The sequence below is a fragment of the Antechinus flavipes genome, chromosome 3, assembly GCF_016432865.1.
Source record: "Antechinus flavipes isolate AdamAnt ecotype Samford, QLD, Australia chromosome 3, AdamAnt_v2, whole genome shotgun sequence".
Classification (NCBI taxonomy): Eukaryota; Metazoa; Chordata; class Mammalia; order Dasyuromorphia; family Dasyuridae; genus Antechinus; species Antechinus flavipes.
In genome coordinates, this window is record NC_067400.1 from 198,233,846 (window position 1) to 198,258,593 (window position 24,748).

Genomic DNA, 24,748 nt, shown 5'->3' on the forward strand with positions numbered 1-24,748 from the left:
TAAGATTCTCCTTACAAGCAGATTTATATAGAATATTTTCTTTATTAATGAAAGTATTGTTGTAATTTATGGATTGGTGAGAAGAAAGATTTTCTTTTGTTTTGTGATAAAGAAATTTGTGTTAAAAAAACCTGACTTGCAGACATTTTTACTTCAAAAAACAGCTCATTAATAAGATAATAGTTGTTCCTGCAGTGACACTAAAAAAACTATATTTCCCACTTCTAGTGCTTGGGATAGGATATGTTGACTCAAAAAAAATGCTACTTAGATGAGCAAATATTAGACATAAACTACTATAAGGTACCTATAAAAACAACTATTCAAAAGAATTTTTACTTAGCTAATGTGATTTGTTAAGGTAGATGTTATTAAAATTGAATATTTTGATGTAACTTAAGAAAAAGTCTCAGGTAGTTGAAATTTTTATAACTTTACTTTCTTCCTTTCATAGGCTCAAACTCAAGACATAGTTCCAACAATAGGATTCAGTATAGAGAAATTTAAGACATCCAGGTAACTTACAATTACAATTACAATTGATGGTTATGAAATTTTTTCCTTTATTTTAAAGATTATTTTTAAGAATTTTGAAGTATCTCTGTCCATCAATATGATGTCAGTTATACATATAAAATCATGTAAAATATGTTTTCATATTAGCCATGTCACCAGAAACAAAAGGTGAAAATGTGTGTGTGTGTGTGTGTGTCTATGTGTGTATGATTCCATCATAATCATATACCAGACTTGTTTTATACATGCTTTTGTACATGTAGATTCTTTTCCTTTTACTTTGCACTGTATGGTATACAGATCTAGTGGTATTGCTGGATCAAAGGATAAACATGGTTTTACAGCCTTTTGGGCATAATTCCAAATTGTTTTCCAGAATGGTTGGATCAATTCAAAGCTCTTATCTCCAATGCATGAGTGTACTGGTTTTCCACATTCCTTCCAGCATTTGTCATTTCTGATGTGTTAGCCAGTTCAATAATTATGAGTTGATAATTTGCATTTGTCAAATTAATAGTTATTTAGAGGATTTTTTCATGTGATCTTAAATAGTTTGATATCTCCATCTGAAAACTACTTATCCATATCTTTTGATCATTTATCAACTAGAGAATGTTCTTATTTTTATAAATTTAACTCAGTTCTCAATGCATTTGAGAAATGAGGTTTTTAATCAGAGAAACTTGCTGTAAAAATTTTTATCACTTAATTGTTTATGCTATTTTCTAGCAAAATGTCATTTTCCTAGAAATATATCTTTTAATTAAGTCTATTTTTCACTTTTGCTTTGTCTGAGAGCATGATTGCCATCCCTGCCATTTTACCTCAGCTGAAGCATAATAGATTCTGCTCCAGTCCCTTATTTTGATTCTTATGTGTGTCTTTCTGTTTCAAATAAGTTTCTTAAAAACAACATATTGTTGGTCTGGTTTCTAATATTTTATGAGTGAACTCATTCCCTTTATAACACATTCGTGATTACAAACTGCACATTTCCTTCCATCCAATTTTCTTCTGTTTAGCCTTTTCTCTCTTTCATTCTCTCTTTAATCTGCCTCTCTCCATCTCTCTCTTTCTCTCCTTTTCTCATACTTTCCCTTCTCTCAAATCTGTTTTGCTTCTGACCACTGCTTTCTTTTATCTGCTCTCCCTTTTAACATCTCCCCCTTCTCTTGTCCTTTTTCCCTACTACTTCCCTATTGGTTAAAATAGATTCCTATTACCAATTGAGTGTGTGTGTGTGTGTATTTATTTATTATTCTGCTCTCTTTGAACCAATTCCAATGAAAGTGAAATTTGGGTTTCCCATTCTCCTATATTCCCTTTTACTATAAAAGCTCTTCCTTGGATGCTTCTTTTATATGAGATAATTTTCCCCATTCTTTTCCCCTTTCCTCCTTCTTGCAATGCATTTTTCTTTCTTATCTCTTCATTTTTTTTAGATCATCCCAACACGATAACTCACTCTTTGTCTACACAGACTAATGATAAATTTCTTAGGAGTTACACATATCATTTTCTCATATAAGAATATAAACATTTTATCCTTATTAAGTCCCTTGTAATTTCTCTTTCATGTTTATCTGTTTAACCTTTTCTTAAGTCTTGGGTTTCAGTGTCATATTTTCTCTTCAGCTCTGATCTTTTCATTAGGAATGCTTAAAAGTTCTCTACCTCATTAAATATCTTTTTTTACCTCTGAAGGATTATGTTCAGTTTTGCTGGTTGTAATCCTAGCTCCTTTGCCTTTCAAAATATCATATGCTAAGCTCTCAGCTCCTCTAAAATGGAAGTTGCTAAATCTTGTTTGATTCTGACTCCATGATACTTGAATGGTTTCTTTATGGCTGGCTTGTAACATTTTCTCCTCTACCTGGCAGCTCTGGAATTTGGCTATAATATTTGTGGGAATTTTTGTTTGGGGATCTCTTTCAAGAAATGATCTGTGTATTCTTTAAATTTCTAATTTTTTGTGGGGCATTTGGGGTTGTGATTTCCCCAGGGTCACATAGCTAGTAAGTGTTAAGTGTCCCCTGTAGCCCAAAGTGCCGTTCTCCTATGCACTATGGAATTGCGATACAAAACAGCATATTGGTGATAGATTTGTCAAGCAGAGCCTACTTCTGTGCCTGATGTTAACTTAGGACCCCCATAATCGTTTCTTGACCATTTGTCCAATCTCCAATCCATCTCTGAGCTGAGAGCCCCCAAAATTGCTGCTGCTGCTGCTGCTGCTGTTATCATAACCTCCTCTAAACCTCACAGTTGTTTTCACAGCTGCAGAACTCCAGACTGGCCCCCTTCCCCAGTATCACAAAGCTCTTTTGCTAACTTCCTAAGTTGTCCTCATCCCAACCTTTTTTTGGTTCTACCTCTCCAATATTCAATTTGAAGTTATTGTAATGTTATTTAGAGGAAAGTGCTGAGACAGTTCAATTAGATTGCTATCTCTTGGCTCTGCCAGTGGTTATAAAATTCGGTGAAATGTATAACCTGAAATCCAAATAACATTCTTCTGTCAGTTTTGAGGATTTGGGATCCCAGTATACTCCTAGTTTTTATTTGCTTCAGGTTAGGTTAAAAAACAAACAAAAATGGTATTGTTTCTTGAAATATAAGTGATAAATAAATCTTAGTTACTATCTTTTTGTTCCAAAATGAATAATTTGAAAATTATCAAAAGGTAAAGTTCAGTGAATTTTTATTTTACTTTACATTAAAATAAATTCTGGTAACTTTACCAGTAAAAAGATAACATCTTTTTATATTGTGCAAAGCCATATTTGCTAGCAATATTTTATCCCATTTCACTGTCACTTTTTTTAGGGGAAAAATTAAAGTTTCTTTGGGTTTAACCCAATTTAAAAAAAAAAAAATAAAGAGTTCATGTACATATCTAATATCTCATAGTTTGGCCCGGAATTTCTTTTGCAGTTTGGCTTTCACAGTGTTTGATATGTCAGGTCAAGGAAGATACAGAAACCTATGGGAACATTATTACAAGTAAGTAAGTTCTTAATTTTTCCGTAGAATTTTAGTCCTCATCCAAAGACTTAATATCCTATTTTGTATTAAAGTACTTTGGACAAAAATATTAATATTCTCATTGAGGATAAAGACTATATCTTACCTTTTATGACAAACACGGAGTTTAACAAAGTAAGCACTTTAAGAAGTATTTGTAGATTATTAGTATATAAGTATATATTAGTATACCATTAGTATATAAAAGATCATCTCCAAACACTAATAAGAAGAAAAATGCAGAGCAACACAGCTAGAAAATTTGCACTGATGACAATAGATGGGAATAGTCCAAATATTCTGAAAAGTCAAGTAGAATTATCCCAATAAAATAACTGAAATGCCTGTACCCTTTCATTCAAGAGAACTCACTTCTAAATATATTCCTATGTCTAGAATACCAGTGATAAAAAAAAATGTCATCTACACAGTAACACTTTTTTTTTTTTAGTAAGAAAGAGCTGGAAACATGGTTGATGCCTATCAGTTTATAGTTGGCGGAATCCAACAATGAACAAATTGTGTTATATGAATGTAAAGAAGGATTATTACACTGTAAGAAAAGACTTATAGAATTAATATAGAAAGCATGGAAAGACATATAAACTGATACAAATGACTTTTAATACCACTAGTTAAATTACTCTACTACTCCCTTGCTTAAAATAAACTATGTGGCTTAATTTGGATCAAAAAACAAAAAAAGCCCTGGATTCTCTTCTTTCTCTGACATTAACTAGCTCTGTTACTCTGGACAAGACATTGGACCTCTATGAGTCTCATTTTTATGATATAGAAAACAAGGACAATAACAGTTGTAGTACTTAACTGAAAAGGTTCATAGACATCTAGAATCAGATATTGAGAGCTTGAATGGATGCCTTTGGGGTAATTTTATAAACGAGGAATATAAGGCCCAGAGAAGTTAAGTTGTAATGGCAATTTTTGTAATGGCACTCACAAAGAAGTGATTAAAGAGGTAGAAGATCTTTGTGGGTATGCTGAAGCCAGAGAAAGGAAAATGCATTTTATACGTAATAAAATTTGCAAATCTTAAAGCATTAAATAAATGTCAGTTGTTATCATTACTCTTAATATTCTGAGGTTCTTATATGAAAAATTTGTCCAACTTTACTACACAGAATTTGAATGCTATATTCCTAAAATTTTTTATGATCCTCAAGACCATAGTTGGAGCAAAAAATGTGTTTAAAAGCGTTCTCTCCTGTTTTTGGAGGAACATATATTTATACACCAAAGAAGAAATTTTAATTTGTTACCAGTAGAGCTGTTGGTAATTTGTATAAGACTTGTAATTTTTTTCTTCATTTTTATATATTACACAGAGAAGGCCAGGCCATTATTTTTGTCATTGATAGTAGTGACAGACTAAGAATGGTTGTAGCCAAAGAAGAACTTGATATTCTCTTGAATCACCCAGGTAAGTGACTTTTATCTTTAATACTTTATTTATATAATTAAATTTTCTAAACTTTATAAATATGCAGTATATAACACAGATAAATTATTCCCTTTGCTTCATTTTCTTACTATTTTCCCAATCTTTTAAAGCTTTTCTTTAAAAGCTTTATTAAAAGCACACCATGACTTAGAGCTTTCATAGAGCTACTTATGAAATATACTGTGTTTTAAATTTAAGAAACATATTCTTGAAATTTATATTCACCCTATAAGTTAAAAGTCTTTGGAACAGATTCTTAATGTTCAAATACAATGTACCTGTTGTTGGTGATGCCGGGGAGATGAGATTTTTTTTTTTTCACAAGCAATTGATTGCTTCTCCAAAGTTCTAATGAACTCTTGAATCATTCTTTGAATCAAACTTTCTATTGTCTTCTACCTTGGGTTTGGCTCAGAACTTCTGCTTATGATAAACTAAAAATTTCATCATATGTGTGTGTATATATATATATGCATATACATATTTTAAAATGTGTTTTATAAAACATAGAAACACATAAATATTAAGTATTTTCCTATTTTGTTTTTATTTCTGATAAATTTAATATGATGATTTGCAGTTTTGTTTTTTCTTTCTTAGATATTAAACACCGCCGAATACCAATTTTATTCTTTGCTAACAAAATGGATCTTAGAGATGCGGTAACATCTGTAAAAGTGTCTCAGTTGCTGTCTTTAGAGAACATCAAAGATAAACCATGGCATATTTGGTAAAATTTTATGTTTTCCTTTCCTTTTTTATTAAAAACATAGTTTTCAGCTTTGATCATTTTTTTTCTGGACTACAATACTGCAGTAAAGATGTGTATGGTATATACTGACTAGCTAGACATTAATGATGTGAAGCTTCTTTGAAAACTAAGATATCTATTTTCAGAATTATATGTTCCTAAGGTTATTGTGGCACTAATGCAAGATGTTTGGAAAAATTAATGAGGTTGAACTTCAAAGTCATGAATTACTTTTAGAAATGAATTTATTATGTATTTGAGAAACAGTCTCTAGATTACTTAAATAATTGACACTTGCCTAACACAATATCCCAAAAGAAACAACCCCAGGTTTAAAAAAAAGTGAGGTAGCCAAAGTTTTTCTCTAGTATCCCTCACCTTTTCTTTTCTCTTTTTCCCCTTTAAATTACAAACCTTATAAGAGGATTACAAAGAGAAAGTGTGATTAACATATTGATTTACTTTCAGGAGGTAGTAATAATGGCCTAAACTAGAGCAGTGGTAATGGGAATAAAGAGAAGAGTAATAATGGGAGAGATATTGCACAGTTGTACTTTATAGAACTTTATAGTAGCTGAATATATCTGGTAAGCAAGAGAAAGATTACTCTGCAAGCAGCTAATCCTGAATATATGTAATAATCTGCCTATAATATATCTAAAAATAAAGAAAAAGAGTGAGCACATTACCAACAATGTCAGAAACAAGACATTGTGCATGGAACTCAGAGATGGGAATTTAAGAGTCATCTTCATCCTACAGGCAAAGCTGTAGGGTGGTATAAAATAGCTGAGGCAGCATAGAGAGAATATAACTTAGAGTAGAGCAGCAGCATGAATAGAGAAAATTGTGAGTAATGAAGAGACAAATGGTCTTGTAGGCAGTAAAACCTGTATCCAGGTCTTTCTTTTTGAAATAAGAGTTATTATATTACCCCAGGCAAGTTAACTTTCTAAGATGTGAAGTTAAAAAATGGTTGTCACTCTGCATTGGCAAAGTCAGTTTCTTCACCCACAGTTCTTCACAATGATAAAATTGTATGGACATATCCAATTGTGTGTGTGTGTGTGTGTGTGTGTGTGTGTGTGTGTGTGTGTGTGTATACATATATATGTGTATATACATATATATATGTATACACACATATTGTATGTGTATGTATATGTATATATATATATATATATCATGCAAATCCTTGGGCAGTACCCATAATGTCCATCTCAAAGGGTCCATAAAAATGATAAAACTAGTGAAGAAAACAAAGGAGTGATTAAAGAGGTAGAAGATCTCTGTGGGTATGCTGAAGCCCAAAAAAGGAAAAAAAATATCAAGATGACATGTTCAGTTGTATCAAGAGCTACCAATGAAGGGTGAATTCTGAGAAGAAAAAACAACAGTGAGTGCGGTGTTTAGATTACTTTCTATAGACTAGTAAGATAGAAACCACATAATAAGAGAGAGAGAAAAAAAACATATTGAAGAAATGGGAGTATTTGGTACAGACAACTTTTCTACCTGGTGTAATAGTGAAGTAAAGAGGGAAAAGATGGATATTAATGGGCTAAATGAGTTATGGCACAGGTGGGGAACTTTTTTCTTGCCAAGGGCCATTTGGTTATAGCATCATTCAAGGGCCACACAAGCTTATCATCCATAAGCACTCTAGCAGTGGGAGGTGCAATTGCCTTAGCAGGATCTGAGCAAATGATTTCGCATCCCCAGACTGGATATTTCCTCACCTCTGAGTGAAAGGTAGGATGATTTGTTTTTTAAAGGATTGGTGAGACACAATCACATGTTGCAGATAAATAGGAAGGAGAAAAAGATTGAAGATGTATGAGAAAAGTGAAAACAGTTGGAGCAGGATCCAGTGGAAGATAGGAGTTAATGGAACAAAAGGTACAAATAGAAGAATTCAGCTTTTTTTGTTTATAAGAAATGAGAATATCACTTTTTCTATGACTAGAGAAAAGTAATGAAGAAAGGACCCTGAAACTCTTAAAAACCCTTAAAAGAGAAAATCTTCAATTCTGCCTCAGTGAGGGACCCTGCCCCGAGGGACAAACAGTTTCATCCTTGTTATCTGGGTGGGGTCATCTCAGTCCTGGAACTCATTGAATTCAATTCAGATTCCAGCTCAAGCTGAAACCCTACCTATGAGTCAACTTAGGACTCCACCCACGAGTTCCCTTCAGCTTGTAGTCAAAGCTTCCATTATAAAAGAGCCAAACTAAAACCCTCTCTTTGCAGAGGTTCCAGACATGCCATGGTATGCCAGGCTAGGCTATGCCATTCTATGCCAAGGAGCCTCTGTCCACTGGAATACTCTTTCTAGTGGCATCCTCTCTTTATCCTCACCTATTTTCTAACCAGACTTTATGCCTTTCTGTCAGGATTTCTAACCTTACTTCCCAAACCCATAGTAAACCTCTTTTATCAACCTAGGTTTTCGGGTCTATAAATTCTTTTACAGAGATCTTCTGCGCTGCTAGAAGGGAGTCCCCAAAACTCCCTATCCTTGCACCGAATCCCAAGGGGTTGCAGGGGAGCCAAACTTCTCCATTTGGAGAGTGTCTCCTGCCACTAGACCTTATCATTTAACTCCCTGACCACTAGAAACCCTAATTTCACTTTTGTTCCCTAAATCTAAACCTTGTCAGTAAGAAATAATGCTACTGAGATTTATTATGAAGAGGAATGAAGAAACTTAGGCCAAGTGTTCGGGCATTTATTTCTGCCTTAAAATTATTCAATAATAAGCCAAACTCTGATACTTTATTAAGTATCAAATATTGTCTAAATAATTTCTGAATTTCTAAACTAAATAGTTTCTGATTTGGGATAGGCAAATATAATATATTTGGGCTTATATTCCAAAGAAATACTTAAAGAAGGGAAAGGGACCTGTATGTGCCATAATGTTTGTGGTAGTCCTCTTTATAGTGGCTAGAAATTGGAAAATGAATGAATGCCCATCAATTGGAGAACGGTTGGGTAAATTGTGGTATATGAATATTATGGAATATTATTGTTCTGTAAGAAATGGCCAGCAGGATGAATACAGAGAGGTTTGGAGAGACTTGCACGAACTGATGCTAAGTGAAATGAGCAGAACCAGGAGATCATTATATACTTCAACAACGATACTGTATGAAGATGTATTCTGATGGAAGTGGATATCTCAGTTCCAATTGATCAATGATGGACAGAAGCAACTACACCCAGAGAAGGAACACTGGGAAATGAATGTAAACTGTTTGCATTTTTGTTTTTCTTCCCAGGTTATTTTTACCTTCTGAATCCAATTCTCCCTGTGCAACAAGAAAACTGTTCAGTTCTGCACACATATATTGTATCTAGGATATACTATAACATATTTAACATGTATAAGACTGCTTGCCATCTAAGGGAGGGGATGGAGGGAGGGAAAGGAAAAATTGGAACAGAAGTGAGTGCAAGGGATAATGTTGCAAAAAATTACCCAGGCATATGTTCTGTCAATAAAAAGTTATAGCAGATCTTCCATACACACACACACACACACACACACACACCTCAATCTGTGTTCTTATCGATTTTATAATTTGATTGTGGCTATCTATAAAACAGTGAACGTCTTCTGGAAGACAATCTAGAGAATTCATTTGATTAGAGGATTCCTCTGAATAATTATAGGTTTGGTCCCTGTACATGCCAACTATCTTTAGACAGAGAAAAGACCCAGTTCCATAGGCAGACTATATCATTATCCTTAAAAGTAAATAAAGGAAAAGCCAGGGACAAAGGAGGTTCAGTATAAATCACCCAATACAAATCCATCACCAGTTCTGGAAAAGACAGCTAAAATTGCATGTTCTATTGATGGTAGGTCAGTATGGTATAATAGAGTAGCATTTTTTGAGGGGGACAAAACTATCAAAAATTCATTGTGTTGATGAATAGTTCTCTCATGTTTTGCTCTTGAGCAGATCAACATCTGTTATTTTTAGCTGCTCATCTGCTCATCTGCTGTCATCTACTATTTTTACTTATTTAAAATTTTCATAAAACTTGAAAAATGTGATGTGAGTTATTGATAACTGTGCTTAGACTTGAAATATAACTCTTTGTACACTTATATGATTTCTACTTTGTTTTTGTTTCAGTGCTAGTGATGCCATTAAGGGAGAAGGGTTACAGGAAGGTGTAGACTGGCTACAAGGTATACCTGGTATTTTATATATCTTCATCCTTTTGTTTCCTTTCTACTCAGTTATTTCTTTTCTAAGTTTTCTTTTGATTATGTCATTTTTTTCTTACTTCCATTTAATCCTGCTGTCAGAAAAAACTACAGAGTAAGTACTCACAATCTTACTCCATTTTCTCATATTTTTAAGCATTTGTGTACAGAAAAGTTTATAAGTGATGAAAAGTATAATTAATATTTTTCTAAAACTTGTGACAGTAAATCTAAGTACATAATGATATAGTAATAGAAGTTATTTTAGTCAAATTTTTAACATATTTCTGTGGTTGGTTTCAAGTTAGTTATAGGAAAATAACATAAATAATGTGAACCAAATTGTCCTTTTAAGAATCTTACATGCCCTCTCTCTCCACTTTCTATAGATAACATTATGAAGAATGTAATATTTATGCTCACAATGCCTTGAACATAATATGGATTTTAAAATTTGTTGAATTTAATTATAGATGTATTTTACGCTACTCATTAGGGTAGTTTCATGCAGTAGGTTTGTTAATATTATCTTATTTTGAGAGGAAAAAAACTGAGAAACTTTTTTCACCTGAATTTGCACTGTAAATAGTAGCAGAATTTACTGTAGGTTCAAAGATAAAGCTTCTCAAAAGGAAGCAGATGACACCAACTGTTCCTTGTCATTCATAGTGAATTCATTTCTCATTCTCACAATTGATAATAAATATCTCAATGATTATAGTTAGACCTTTCGAACAGTATCTCCCTACTCTGGTTAGGGTACAATAATGAATGAAATGAATTAACAAAGGCTTAATATTTTAAATCTCCCTTTTCTCTACTTCTTGGTTAGAGTTTAATCATTTTTTGCCTCTTGAATGTTAAGCACTATCAGAAGAATCTCTACATCAAGAGTAGTACATCTGTGCCCAAATTGGCCTAAATTCATGTTACATTCAGAATTCTTCAATGGATCTGTGACCTTAGTGATAGAAACTGATTTCAATCAATTACAGGCCTTGTGAATTCCCACATGGGACCATTAAGTTGAGGGAGAAACACCTTATTCTGAAGGCAATGAAGGCATGCCTAACTTTGGCCAGACACTTCAGTATCAACTTCATTTCCTCTCATTTTACATTTCCTCTCAGTTTTGTCACATCTTGTTCTTTCTTCCTTCACAGCATCGCCATGTTCCTTTTTCTGCATTCACAGTCACCACCCTCATTCCATTTCTCAAACCCACAACACTTCTCCCATGAGGATGGCTGTAACCTAATCTTGAGTGTCCCTGCCTCCTCTCTTTTCCCCACTCTGATCCATTTTTCATACAACTACCAAAGTGACATTCCTAAAGTATGGGTCCGAACATGTTACCCACCATCATATACACTTAGTAAACTTACCACCAAGATCAAAATTAAGTTGCTTTACATTTAAACTTCTTCACAACCTGTCTTTTTTCTATCTTTCTGGTTTTCTTACACTCTACCCCCCCCCATATGCATTCTGTGATACAGTCATTGCCTACCTGCTCTTCCTCATCTCCCATTTCCAGGCCATTGATCTGACTGGCCCCAAACTGGGATTGGAATGCCAGATTTTTTAGCTCTATCTCCTAGACTCATATACCTTCCTTCAAGACTCTGATTAATGGCTGCCACCTGCAGGAATTCTAATCTGGGAAAACTTTCCTCTCTAAGGTTAACTTTTCAGTACTCTCTATGTATCTTATATGTACCTGTTGGCTTCTCCATTAAAAATATCAACTTGAGACCAGGGATAGTTTTTTCTCTCTTGGTATTCCCAAGTACTTAGCACCTTGCCTAGCACATAGAAATGCTTATTAATTGATTGATTGGCCAGTCATTTTACACATGCTTACTAATGACTGTAGAGGAGAGTGGATAAGGGAGTGTGGATTGTCAGAACTGTCTGTTTAAAAAGAACAGTATTGGGTTTCCAAAAAAAAAAAAAAAAAAAAGCATTCTTTTTTGAACTAACCACTAGGTGTCAGTAGTGATGTAAAATCATAATGAAAATGCCTTGACGATTAAATTGTATTCTTTTTAAAAATTATGAGTTTAACATTTGTGCATCTTGGCATTCAAACTTACCTGTAAGTTCACTGGGGGACAATATTGTTAGGTTTTGACTTGTATAATATTAGACAGCTTTAAATGTTCATTGCTTAATGAATTTATTCATCAAACATCTACCAAGTGCCTTACAATTATAGACAAGGCCAGTGCTAGGTGGTAAGGGGGTTACAAGAATAAATAAGATATCCTCCCTACTTCTAAGAATTTTGTAATTTACAATAGCAAATAAGATACACACATTTAACAGTAATACAAACTAGAGAATGACAAGCATATAAGAAAGTTTAACAGTATTTTAGGACTTTTAAGGGGAAAGCTTAGTGGGCTGGAAATATTCTTGATCATCTCATTTAAAAAGCTTCATTTTAGCTGAACCTTAAAATTCTCTTAAATATCTTCCATAATTTAATTAAATCGACATTTATTAAATGTGATTGTGGGCCCAACCTTAAGCTGTTTTGGAAAATAATAAACAAAATTGTATTCATTAGTACACATAATTGCAGTTAAATTATTAAAGAAGACATTGTAAAATATAAAGTCAAGAAATTTGGGTTACTTTGTTTTTTTTCTTCTCATGTCTTAATAAAAGGGAGAATATAATTTGATTTCGTTTTCTTGCTAATATTACACATATTTAAGATTTTAGGCTTCATTTTGAAAAATTGCCTCTTATAATTGTCGTATATTTTATAATTGTCATGTAAAAGGCAATTCGATAACTTCTAAGACCCTGTTCTCTTATATACTGTTTTGGGGGCTTTATATAACCACCTATTTATTAGAAAATAAAGGCAGGATTCTTAGATACCCAGCAAAGTAAAATATATTATTTAGTAAAATCTTAATAAAATACGCATTTCTTTTATAGAACCATAAATTATTTGCCCCTTTTCCAGAGATGTCCTTCTTCCCAAACCTTCCAAATCAATTTAATTCTCCAATCTCTGTCTGGAAGGACCACCTGGAAGGAGAATTCAAAATAAAAGCATTCCATATCCACCTTAGATCGTATGTTTGGCTCATATTTTATTATATACTTCAGTGTGATAAATACTGTCACTTATCTCCAAATTGATAGCATAAAACTTTATAAAAATGTGTGTGTATATATAGATATGGAGTATATGTGTATGTACTTTGGTATTTATAAGGATTTATTCTTGTTTATTTTTATCTCTCATATCCAGATCAGATCCAAGCAGTGAAGACATGAAAAGATAATGATTATAAGAGATGATAATGTTCATAAACTTCAACAGTTATTTCATTTAAAGGCATGATTTCTTAAAGCACCCTTTTTTTTATTTTAGGCTTTGCCTGTGTGTATATTTAAGAATTTCAGACATTATTCTGTTTGCCTTCATGGACTCAAGAAGAATAAGCTTTTTATTTTTTAGCAATATAATTTCTCAGGTATGCTGAGGCCATGAGTTATATTCAGACCAAATCTTTTCCTAGCAGGGACACTAGAATAATAAGTCCACTAAATGAAATTTCTGCATTCAATTTCAATCATTTTTTGGCATTATAGTATACTGAAAAGCAAAATATATGCCATCTCTATATCTTGACTCAATCTTTTGAAAAATATTTTTTATTTTAAAAGATGTCTCATTTTTGTAATTTAGTGTATGATGAAACTTTATGAATTCTGTTTACAGATGCTCATAAGGGGTTCTGGTTATTAGTATTTATTGTATTTGTTACTAAGTATAATGTTATGATTAATAAAATATGAAATGAATGTATCAACTAATGTGTTTGTTTAGAGTGAAAAGACCAATGCTTTTTTTAAAGATGGCACCAAATAACACCTTGTATATTTTATTGTCATTTGAAACAGAATTAATATTTAAAGGAAAATATGATTTCTTTTAGTATAATATAGGTCTTCCTTTGTCTAATTAGGCAATTTAATTTCTGTTGAAGATCAAAAAATATGATTGAAAGTTATTTTTTTCCTGTTACAGCTTTTATGGTTGACTCTGCTTCAGGCTTTAGTTCTCACATTAAGCTACCACATTGCCACTTCTTTTCTCACAGAGCTTTGCCATGATAGACAATGATGAATTCCAAAACCGTATGCTTTAAGGAAAATGTTGTATACATACACTGCAAAATCATTACATTGTAGATTTGAAGAGGCATTCAAAACATAGAAATCAAATGTACAAGTTCTCTTATTTTGTCACTAATTTCTCTTCAGGAAACACATTGACCAAAGCCACCCAAAAACAGGCAGCCTTCACCTAGGAAATTATACTCTATACACAGTAAACTGTCACTGAGGAAATGTATTTTTAAGGGGGAAAATAAGGTTTTTTAATAAGGAAATGGCCTCGAGGCTGAGGACATTTTTCTAAAGGAATTATTACATGAATGTTTAACCTTATTAAGTGCCCTGAGTTTAGAAAATGGAAAAACCAAGAATGAGAAAAAAAAATGTGTAATAAATATATCATACAATGCACTTTAATAATGAAATAGCTTTCTTTGTCCACAGAGACTTTCAATTAAAATTAAAGACTTCAGTCTTTTCACTAGAGAAAGCAAAAGAGTTTTAAAAATATAACAAAACAAAATTTTCCAAGATGTGTTGACTTTTATGTAGTGATTTAAAATATTCAGACAACTTCAAATGCATTTCTAATTTGATCTTCACAAGCACTTTGTGAAGTAGGTGTTGTATAGATATTATCCCACTTTTACAGATTAAAAACCAGAGGCTCAAAGAAAAAGACTTCATGGCTACAGAGCTAGTAATGTAGTCAGAATTCAAACTCAGATCTTACTGACTTCAGCATGAGCCTTTTACCTATTGTGCCATACTACCTCACTTGTCCAGGCTTAAATATGCATTAAAAATAATTAGAACCAAAAAATTAATGATTTACTCTTGTATCTTCAAAACTTTATGGTCTACATATGTCTAGTTCTCCATATTTTCATCTAAAATTATGGAAAAGCTACTGTCAAAAGTCCAAAGATCCACCAGCCCTCTAAACCAAAAAAATCAATAAATCTTTTCCATAAAGGGCTAAATAGTATTTTAGGCCATGCAGGTTGAGAGGCAAAATCAAGTATATCATAAAGATATTTATATAATAGTCAAAAAACACATTTTACAACTTTTATTGATGAAATTTAATAATTTATCATAATTTTATTTTTATTACATATGTATGTTTAAATAATTGTTATAATAAAAATAAAATAAAAATATAATAATATATAATTATAGTAAAATAATTTCACAATACAGAATAATAAGAATTGATTTGGGGGGAGGGTGATATTTCACTTAATTGAGGTTGAAAGTTAGCATTCCTTATCATCAAATTTGATTGTGAATATTCATCTATTAGTCTTGACCAGTAATAAAATCTTTTATGTATTTCACACAGAAAGGTATTGCCAAATACTGACATCATTCCATGAGCATATAATTTTAATTAATTTAAAAGGCAAAAATGTCAAATAAATAACTTTGTCTTCTCTGGACATATTTCTTTGGCTGCTATACTCAAATAATGTAATTAACTTGCCATTGGTGGACAATTTTCTTTTCTTGACTAACAAATAACCTACTTGGAAGTTTATTTGTAGTCTCATTTTCATTTTTGTCAAGAAATTCTGTTATGATTAGATATTCCATTTTAAATGTTCTCATTATAACAAATTATTTGTCTAGTAATGATGATATATACTGTATTCTTTTAGCTTAGCTGTCTTGTTATTGCATAATAAACAATGCTTTGGCATCGACTTATATAACAAAATAATACAAACTCAACTCTGTTTTGGTAGTCCACTTTTCTTGTTTTGATAATGACAGGTAAGCAGTGCTCATTTTTTTAAAAGTAGCAATATGGTACAAATTGAAGTCAAATTATAATTACATCACTGCAATTTGTACTGTGCCAAGAAGCAATGTGAGTGATGAGTGCCATATATGGTCTCTGTCCCAAATACTCTGATATTGGAGCCCAAAAGCAGCCGTAGATAATCCATAAACAATTTAGCATGGCTGTGTTTAAATAAAACTTTATGAACATGGAAATTTGAATCTTAGTCTTATTTTGAGTTTTTCCTACTACTTAATAATCTAAAAAATAATCTTAGCACATGGATTGTACAAAAAAAAAAAGGTGGGAAGCCAAATTTAGCCCAGGGGCTATAGTTTGCTAACTCTTACTCTAAACCACTGATTCAGACACAAAAGAGGATAAGAAAATCAGCATTATCTCAGTCCTTCATGAGATCTGGTACAGAGTAGTCTTTGCATACTGGAAAGGTTAAAAGAAATAACACTTCAACGTTTTATTACTAAAATTGTTTTCTGCTATCAATCTCTGCTATTCACTTCTGACCCACTCTGAATTTACTATCTTTTTCTCCCCTTCTATCATACCTTTGGAGGTATATTTCATATGCTTTTGAAACTCTACTTCTTACTTGCATACTTTTTTCATCTTTTTTGTACTCAGGGAAACTTGGCCTTCTCCAGAAAATACTGCCTTCCTTTTCTACACTTTCACTAGAATTGTATGATCCTCTTTTCATATGCCCTAGAACACCAGGCCAGGAGAAATAGTAGATTCAATTGCTTCTCACAGCCATCTCTGTTTTCTCTTCTATGACTAGCAACCTCTCCTCCTCTGAGATGGAATTCCATCTTAATATGTCATCGTCATTGATAGTAGTCAAAGTGATGTCAGGAGTTTAACTTAACTAGTAACACTGACTGTCTCTTCCTTATGAAAGAAGAATATTTAACCAAAAATATGATTATACAAACAAGGAAGAGGAAGGAGAAGAGAGAGTTTGAATCTCACATCTGAATCAGAGAAAAGAACACAAATAGTCTATCTAGATCCCATTCTAGATTGTTTACTTACATACTTGGTTTCAATGACTTGAAACTGAAAGAGATTCCTAGTTTCCTCATCTACTAAATGGCATGGAGACTCTTCCAGTTCTTATTCTCTGATTTGAGGATAATTATCTATCTTTTGCTAAGTTACTTTGATATTATGGTTACTTTGTAAGAATATTCAGAAGGAACCATGACTTATCTAAACTTTGTTTAGCACTCTTCTACAAATAATTAAAACATGTTTGTTAAACTGAATCAGAGTTGAAGGATTTTTAAAGGTTTCCAAGATTTGTTTGTATCAAGATCATCTTGACATGGTACACATTTTATTTTTTTCATTCAATTTTATTTCAACTCCAAATTCTTTCCATTCTGCCCCAATGTGAATACAAGAAAAACACAAACCTTTCAAATAAGTATGTATAGTCAAGCAAAATAAATTCCTACATTAGCATGTACCCCCAGAAATGTCTCTGAATTGCACTCTGAATCAGAGATATGGAAGATAAACATAAACTTTATAATGTGAAATTTCTCTAACAGAAGGAAAATTATTTTTGCTTTTTAAATTTCTTTTTCAAGAGAGAAAAGATCTCTAGCTGTCTTATTCAGTGAACCTTTATAACAAAACTATTACAAGAAAAACTGATAAAAATTCATTAAGGGGCAGTGGATAGAGCACCAACCCTGAAATCAGGAGGACCTGAGTTCAAATTTGATCTCAGACACTTAAAACATTCTAATTGTGTGATCCTGGGCAAGTCACTTAAACCCAATTGCCTCAGCAAAAAAAAAAGAAAGAAAAAAAATTTATATATATATTAGCAGCAATGTGCTGATGGATCAAAAGGACTAGCTAGGGAAAACTCTAGGGAAAGTCAAGAAAGCTCAATATAAAATTTTAGTCTCCTGAGTCCACATCTGGTCTCAGACACACACTAGCTATGTGACCCTGGGCATGTTATTTAACCCTGTTTGCCTCAGTTCATCATTTGTAAATTGAGCTGGAGAAAGAAAGAAGAAATTATTCCAGTTTCTTTGCTAAGAAAAACCCAAATGGGGGTTCCCCAGATAGAGAAAAGTTGAGAGTTGAAAGGTTGAAAGCAAGTGATTGGTAAACAGAGCCAATTCCAGTTATGTTTTTTCTAAGTTTGAATGTGAAAGAGTATAACTGAAAGGGATAGCATGATCAAGTGAATGCTGTTTGTTTTCCTAAAACCATTGAAATCTTGGAATGTTTAAAGTTACCAGGGACTCTAGGGAGTTTAAGGATTAGAGAGGGCTAATAAAGGGATCTAACAAAAAAGAAGTAGAAGTTATGTGTCCTTCATTTTTGAAGAGGACCATAACATGAAAGTGAATTGGATTTATTTTGTATCCTGCAACTTTGCTAAAGTTGTGGATTATTTCTAATAGTTTTTTTAGTAGAATCTCTGGGGTTCTCTAAGTATATCATATTATCTGCAAAGAATGATAATTTTGTTTCCTCATTACCTACTCTAATTCCCTTAATCTCTTTTTCATCTCTTATTGCCAAAGCTAGCATTTCTAATACAATACTGAATAGTAATGGTGACAATGGGCAACCTTGTTTTACTTCTAATTTTATTGGGAATGGTTCCAGTTTATCCCTATTACAGATGTTGCTTACTGGTGGTTTTAAATAGATGTTACTATTTTAAGGAAAAGTCCATTTATTCCTATACTCGCAAGTATTTTTAATAGGAATGAGTATTAAATTTTATCAATTTTTTTTCTGTATCTATTGACATGATTATATGGTTTTTGTTAATAATTTAGTTATTGATATAGTGAATTATGTTAATAATCGTTAATGTTAATAAAATATATAAATATATGTTGCATAAAATATATAATTAATAAAACATATAATAAATGTTAATTAAAATGTTAATTTGTAATATTCAACCAGCTCTGCATTCCTGGTATAAATCCTAGTCAGTCATGTTGTATTATCCTGGGGATCATTTTCTGTAATCTTTTTGCTAATATTCAAGATTTTTGCATCAATATTCATTAGGGAGATTGATCTATAATGTTCTTTTTTGTTTTCGTCCTACCTGATTTAGGTATCATGTCTGGTTAATAAAAGTAATGTTAATAAAAGAACTCCTTCATTCCCTATTTTTTCAAATAGCTTATATAGCATTGGAGTTAATTGTTCTTTAAATGCTTGGTAGAATTCACATGTAAATTTGTGAATGCCCACAAGGCATTCACTACTTTTGTGAGTACCCCTAGTTAATGCCCACTCAGCATTCACTACTGCCAGTCTCTCCTAATTCTCAGGCTCTCAGAGAAATCTCTAGTCACTATCTTTTGATGTGCTTAAACCAATTTTACCAAGCTTACCTCTATCTGAGGTCTTCTGAGGTCTTCAGAGATCTCTGGCCATCATTTCATAGGAACGATGGTTCAAATACATGATAGAGCACTCGAAAATAGCCATGTGCAAGCGCAAGATCTTTTATTCACATGTTCACATCTTGTCTCTAACTGACCCTCCTACTGACTCCCAGTGAACTCCTGATGAACTCCTGGTCAAAGAGAACTACTTCCTAGTCCCCACAGTTTAAATAGGGTCTATGAGCTATTACAAACAGCCAGTCAGAGAAGGAGACACCTCCTGTTAACAATGTGATCTCAATGTGACCAGAGTTCCCACCCATGAGGTGGTCCCTGTTTATTCACAGAAACCAATTCCTGGGGTCTCAGGCTTTATTGCCTGTTTACTTCCCAATTTCAGAGTGCCTGACTTCTCCTCTGACCCTTACACAAATCCATCTGCTCCTGGGGATTTTTTCTTAGGGAGTTGATTAATAGCTTTTTCTATTTCTTTTTGTAAAATGGGACTATTTAACCAATTCTTCCTCTGTTAATCTGGGCAACCTATATTTTTGAAGGTATTCTTCCATTTCATTTAAGTTATCAAATTTATTGGCATAAAGTTGTGCAAAGTAACTTCCTCTTCATTAGTGGAAAGCTCTCCCTTTTCATTTTTAAGACTAACAATTTGATTTTCCTCTGTCCTTTTTCTAATCAAATTTACCAAGGGTTTATCTATTTTGTTTGTGTTTTCATAGAACCAACTCTTAGTTTTATTTATTAATTCAATAGTTTTGTTTGTTTTTTTACTTTCAATTTTATTAATCTTTCCTTTTATTTTTTGAATTTCAAATTTAGTGTGTGTGTGTGTGTGGGGGGGGTTAATTTGTTCTTTTCCTAGATTTTTTAGTTACAAGTCTTATTCGTTGATTTTCTCTTTCTCTATTTTGTGCAAGTAGGCCTCTAGAGATAATAAAATTTCCCCTTATTAACGCTTTGGCTGCATTTTGGTATGTTATCTTATTACTGTCATTCTCTTGGGTAAAATTATTGTGTCTATGATTTGCTGTTTTACCCATTAATTCTTTAGGATGAGATTATTTGGTTTCCAATTATTTTTTAGTCTATTTTCCCTGGCTTTTTATTGAATGTAATTTTTATTGAATCATGATCTGAAAAGGATGCATTTACTATTTCTGCCTTTCTGCATTTGAATTTGAGGTCTTTATGTCCTAATATCTGGTCAATTTCTGTATAAGTTTCATGAACTACTGAGAAGAAAGATACTGCCTTTCACTCTCCATTTAGTTTTCTCCAAAGATCTATCATACCTTACTTTTCTAGTGTTCTATTTACCTCTTTAACTTCTTATTTATTTTGTGGTTTGATTTATCTAGTTCTGAGAGTGCAAGGTTGAATCTCCCACTATTATAGTTTTACTGTCTATTTCTTCTTGAAGCTCTCTTTATTTCTCCTTTAGGAATTTAGATGCTATACTACTTGGTGCAAATATGTTTAGTACTGATATTGCTTCATTATCTATGCTGCCTTTTAGCAATATATACTGCCCTTCCTTATCTCTTTTAATTAGATATTTTTTTGCTTTTGCTTGATCTTGACTTCACCTGAAGCATAGTAGATTCTGATCAAGCCTTTTAACTTTACCCTGCATGTCTCACCTTGCTTCAAGTGTCTTTCCTGCAAGCAAAATATTGTAGGATTCTGGTTTTTAATCTAATCTGCTATCTGCCTCTGCTTTATGGGGGAGGGTAAACTCCCCCATTTCACATTTATGATTAAAATTACTATTTCCCTGCCATCTTAACTCGAGATTATGCTTTTCTCTTTCCTTTTCCCCTCATCCCCCTCCCTCCCCAGTATTAAAATTATGAATACCACTTACCTCAAGCAACTCTCCCTCTTTAGGATCCCTCCCTCCCCCTTAGAGCCCCTCTCCTTTTCTTAAACCTTTCCCTTTCAATTTTTGTATTCCCTTCTATTTATCCTACCCCTTCCCTTTTCACTTTTCCCCTCCAATTTTCAATGAGGTGGGAGAAGTTTCTCTGTAAATCAAATATGTCTAATATTTTCTCTTTGAGCCAATTCTAATGAGAGTAAGATTCATACTATGATCATCCCCTTCCCTTCTTTCCCTCAGATATAATAGGTTTTCTTTGCTGCTTCATGAGATGTAGTACCTCCACTTTTCCCTTTTTCTGGTAAAATTTCCTTTCCACATCTAGAATATTTTTTATATTATGACAGTAAAACTAAATTATACATGTACTCTTTATGTATACTCATAACAGAAATATAGTTCCCAAGATTTCTTTTTACCTTTTTATGCTTCTCTTGAGTCCTATATTTGGAGGTCAAACTTTTTGTTTACCTCTGGTTTTTCCATCAGAAATAAATGGAATTCACCTATTTCATTGATGTCCATCTTCTTCCCTAGAAGAAAATGCTCAGTTTGGCTGGGTAGTCATTCTTGGCTACATACCAAGTTCCTTTGCTCTTTTGGAATATCAGACTCCGGGCCCTTTGATCCTTTAATGTGGAAGATGCTAGATCCTGAGTGATCCTTACTGTGGCTCCTTGGTATTTGAGTCGTTTTTTCCTGGCTGCTTGTAGTATTTTTTCCTTGGTCTGATAGTTCTGGAATTTAGTTATAATATTTCTTGGAGTTTTAATTTTGGGATTTCTTTCTGTTCGTGATCCATGAATTTTTTCAATGTCTATTTTATCTTCTGTTTGTGTGACATTTGAGCAGTTCTCTTTGATGATTTCCTGAAAAATAGTATCTAGGTTCTTATTTTCATCATGTATTTCAGGGAGTTCAATAACCTTAGATTGTCTCTCCTAGATCTATTTTCCAGGTCTGTTGTCTTCCCTATTAGGTATTTTACATTTTTTCTATTGTTTCTTTCTTTCTTTTTTTTTTTTTTTTTTTTTTTTGGTTTTGCTTGACTGATTCTTTTTGCCTTAATAAGTCATTCGTTTCCATTTGTTCTATTCTGAATTTGTGTGTTATTTTATTATTTTTTTTTACTTTTTTTTGTATTTGTCCAATTGAATTTTCGAATAAGTTGTTTTGTTCTATGGAATTTTTTTCCATTTCACAAATTCTGTTTTTTAAGTTGTTTTCTTTTTCTGTTTCACAAATTATGTTTAACTATAGCAATCTAGTGTTTGACAAACCCAAAGATTCTAACTTTTGGGATAAGATTTCATTATTTGATAAAAACTGCTGGGATAACTGGAAATTAGTATGGCAGAAATTAGGCAAGGACCCACACTTAACACCATATACCAAGATAAGATCAAAATGGGTCCATGACCTAGGCATAAAGAACGAGATTATAAATAAATTAGAGGAACATAGGATAGTTTATCTCTCAGACTTGTGGAGGAGAAAGAAATTTGTGACCAAAGATGAACTAGAGACCATTACTGATCACAAAATAGAAAATTTTGATTATATCAAATTAAAAAGCCTTTGCACAAACAGAACGAATGCAAACAAGATTAGTAGGGAAGCAACAAACTGGGAAACCATCTTTACAATTAAAGGTTCTGATATAGGCCTCATTTCCAAAATATATAGAGAACTGACTCAAATTTATAAAAAAAATCAAGCCATTCTCCAATTGATAAATGGTCAAAGGATATGAACAGACAATTTTCAGATGATGAAATTGAAACTATTACCACTCACATGAGTGTTCCAAATCCCTATTAATCAGAGAAATGCAAATTAAGACAACTCTGAGATATCACTACACACCTGTCAGATTGGCTAAGATGACAGGAAAAAATAATGATGAATGTTGGAGGGGATGAGGGAAAATGGGGACACTGATGCATTGTTGGTGGAGTTGTGAACGAATCCAACCATTCTGGAGAGCAATCTGGAATTGTGCCCCAAAAGTTATCAAAATGTGCATACCCTTTGATCCAGCAGTGTTTCTATTGGGCTTATACCCCAAAGAGATGCTAAAAAAGGGAAAGGGACCTGTATGTGCTAAAATGTTTGTAGCAGCCCTGTTTGTAGTGGCTAGAAACTGGAAAATGAATGGATGCCCATCAATTGGAGAATGGCTGGGTAGGTTGTGGTATATGAATGTTATGGAATATTATTGCTCTGTAAGGAATGACCAGCAGGATGAATACAGAGAGGCTTGGAGAGACCGACATGGACTGATGCTAAGTGAGATGAGCAGAACCAGGAGATCATTATACACTTCGACACGATATTTTATGAGGATGTATTCTGATGGAAGTTGATTTCTATGACAAAGAGACCTGAGTTTCAATGGATAAATGATGGACAGAAACAGCTACACCCAAAGAAGGAACACTGGGAATCTAATGTGAACTATTTGCATTTTTGGTTTTCTTCCTAAGTTATTTTTACCTTCTGAATCCAATTCTCCCTGTGCAATAGGAGAACTGTTCGGTTCTGCAAATATGTATTGTATCTAGGATATACTGCAACATATTTAACATGTATAGGACTGCTTGCCATCTTGGGGGGGGGGGGAAGTGGAGGGAAGGAGGGGAAAAATCAAAACATAAGCGAGTGCAAGGGATAATGTTGTAAAAAATTACCCTGGCATGGATTCTGTCAATACAAAGTTATTATTAAATAAAATAAAATTTAAATAAAAAAAAAAAAAAAAGAAAAGCACTTAGCATAATAGACACTTGTAAAAAAAAGTTTCCATTCTTATATTTGTTTTTTGTAGACCAAGTAAGTGTAATAAATGCATATGTGTGTGTAAAAAAAAAAATTACGTTTTTCTGGGAATTGCAATACAAAGTTATTATTAAATAAAATAAAATTTAAATAAAAAAAAAAAAGAAAAGCACTTAGCATAATAGACACTTGTAAAAAAAAGTTTCCATTCTTATATTTGTTTTTTGTAGACCAAGTAAGTGTAATAAATGCATATGTGTGTGTAAAAAAAAAAATTACGTTTTTCTGGGAATTGCTTTCTTTTTCCAGTTTATCAAATCTATCTTTTAATGAGTTATATACTTCTTTTTTTCATTTCACTATGTCTATTTTGTGTTGCCTGTTCAAAACTGTCTTGCAAGGCTTTCATTTCTTTCCCCCATTTTTCTTCTAGATGCTTTTTAAGTTCTAGGAGAGCCTTGTGTGATGGGGATCAGGTTATTTCACCTTTTGGAGCTTCATCTAGAATCTTTTTTTATTCTCCTCTAGGTTTGAAATCTGTTCTTTCACCATAAAAGCTATCAATTGTTAAGAGTCCTCTTTACTTTTTTTACTCATTTTTAAAAAATTAAGTGAAGGTCTGCCTTTAGGGCGGGAGAGGTTATTCAAGCGACTGCAGCTGTGTTGGGTCAGTACTGATTCATTCCTGGTGCTGGCTTTGCCATGTGGAATCATCAGCAATGCCCTGGGTCCCTAGTGTTTCTGGTTGGAGTCTGCCCCGCCATCCTGAGACTG

General features: G+C 32.9%; 1 protein-coding gene across 1 annotated transcript in view; it reads left to right on the top strand.

Annotated features, from left to right (window-relative positions):
- ARL6 (ADP ribosylation factor like GTPase 6) overlaps positions 1-15,854 on the top strand; it is a 31,488-nt gene extending 15,634 nt beyond the window's left edge. Inside the window, exons 3-8 of the mRNA XM_051984385.1 lie at positions 455-516; positions 3,451-3,519; positions 4,887-4,981; positions 5,603-5,732; positions 9,899-9,954; positions 13,244-15,854. Coding sequence (XP_051840345.1) covers positions 455-516; positions 3,451-3,519; positions 4,887-4,981; positions 5,603-5,732; positions 9,899-9,954; positions 13,244-13,269 — 438 coding nt within the window. The 3' untranslated portion in view covers positions 13,270-15,854. The remainder of the gene's footprint in view (positions 1-454; positions 517-3,450; positions 3,520-4,886; positions 4,982-5,602; positions 5,733-9,898; positions 9,955-13,243) is intronic.
- The last annotated feature ends 8,894 nt before the right edge of the window (positions 15,855-24,748 follow it).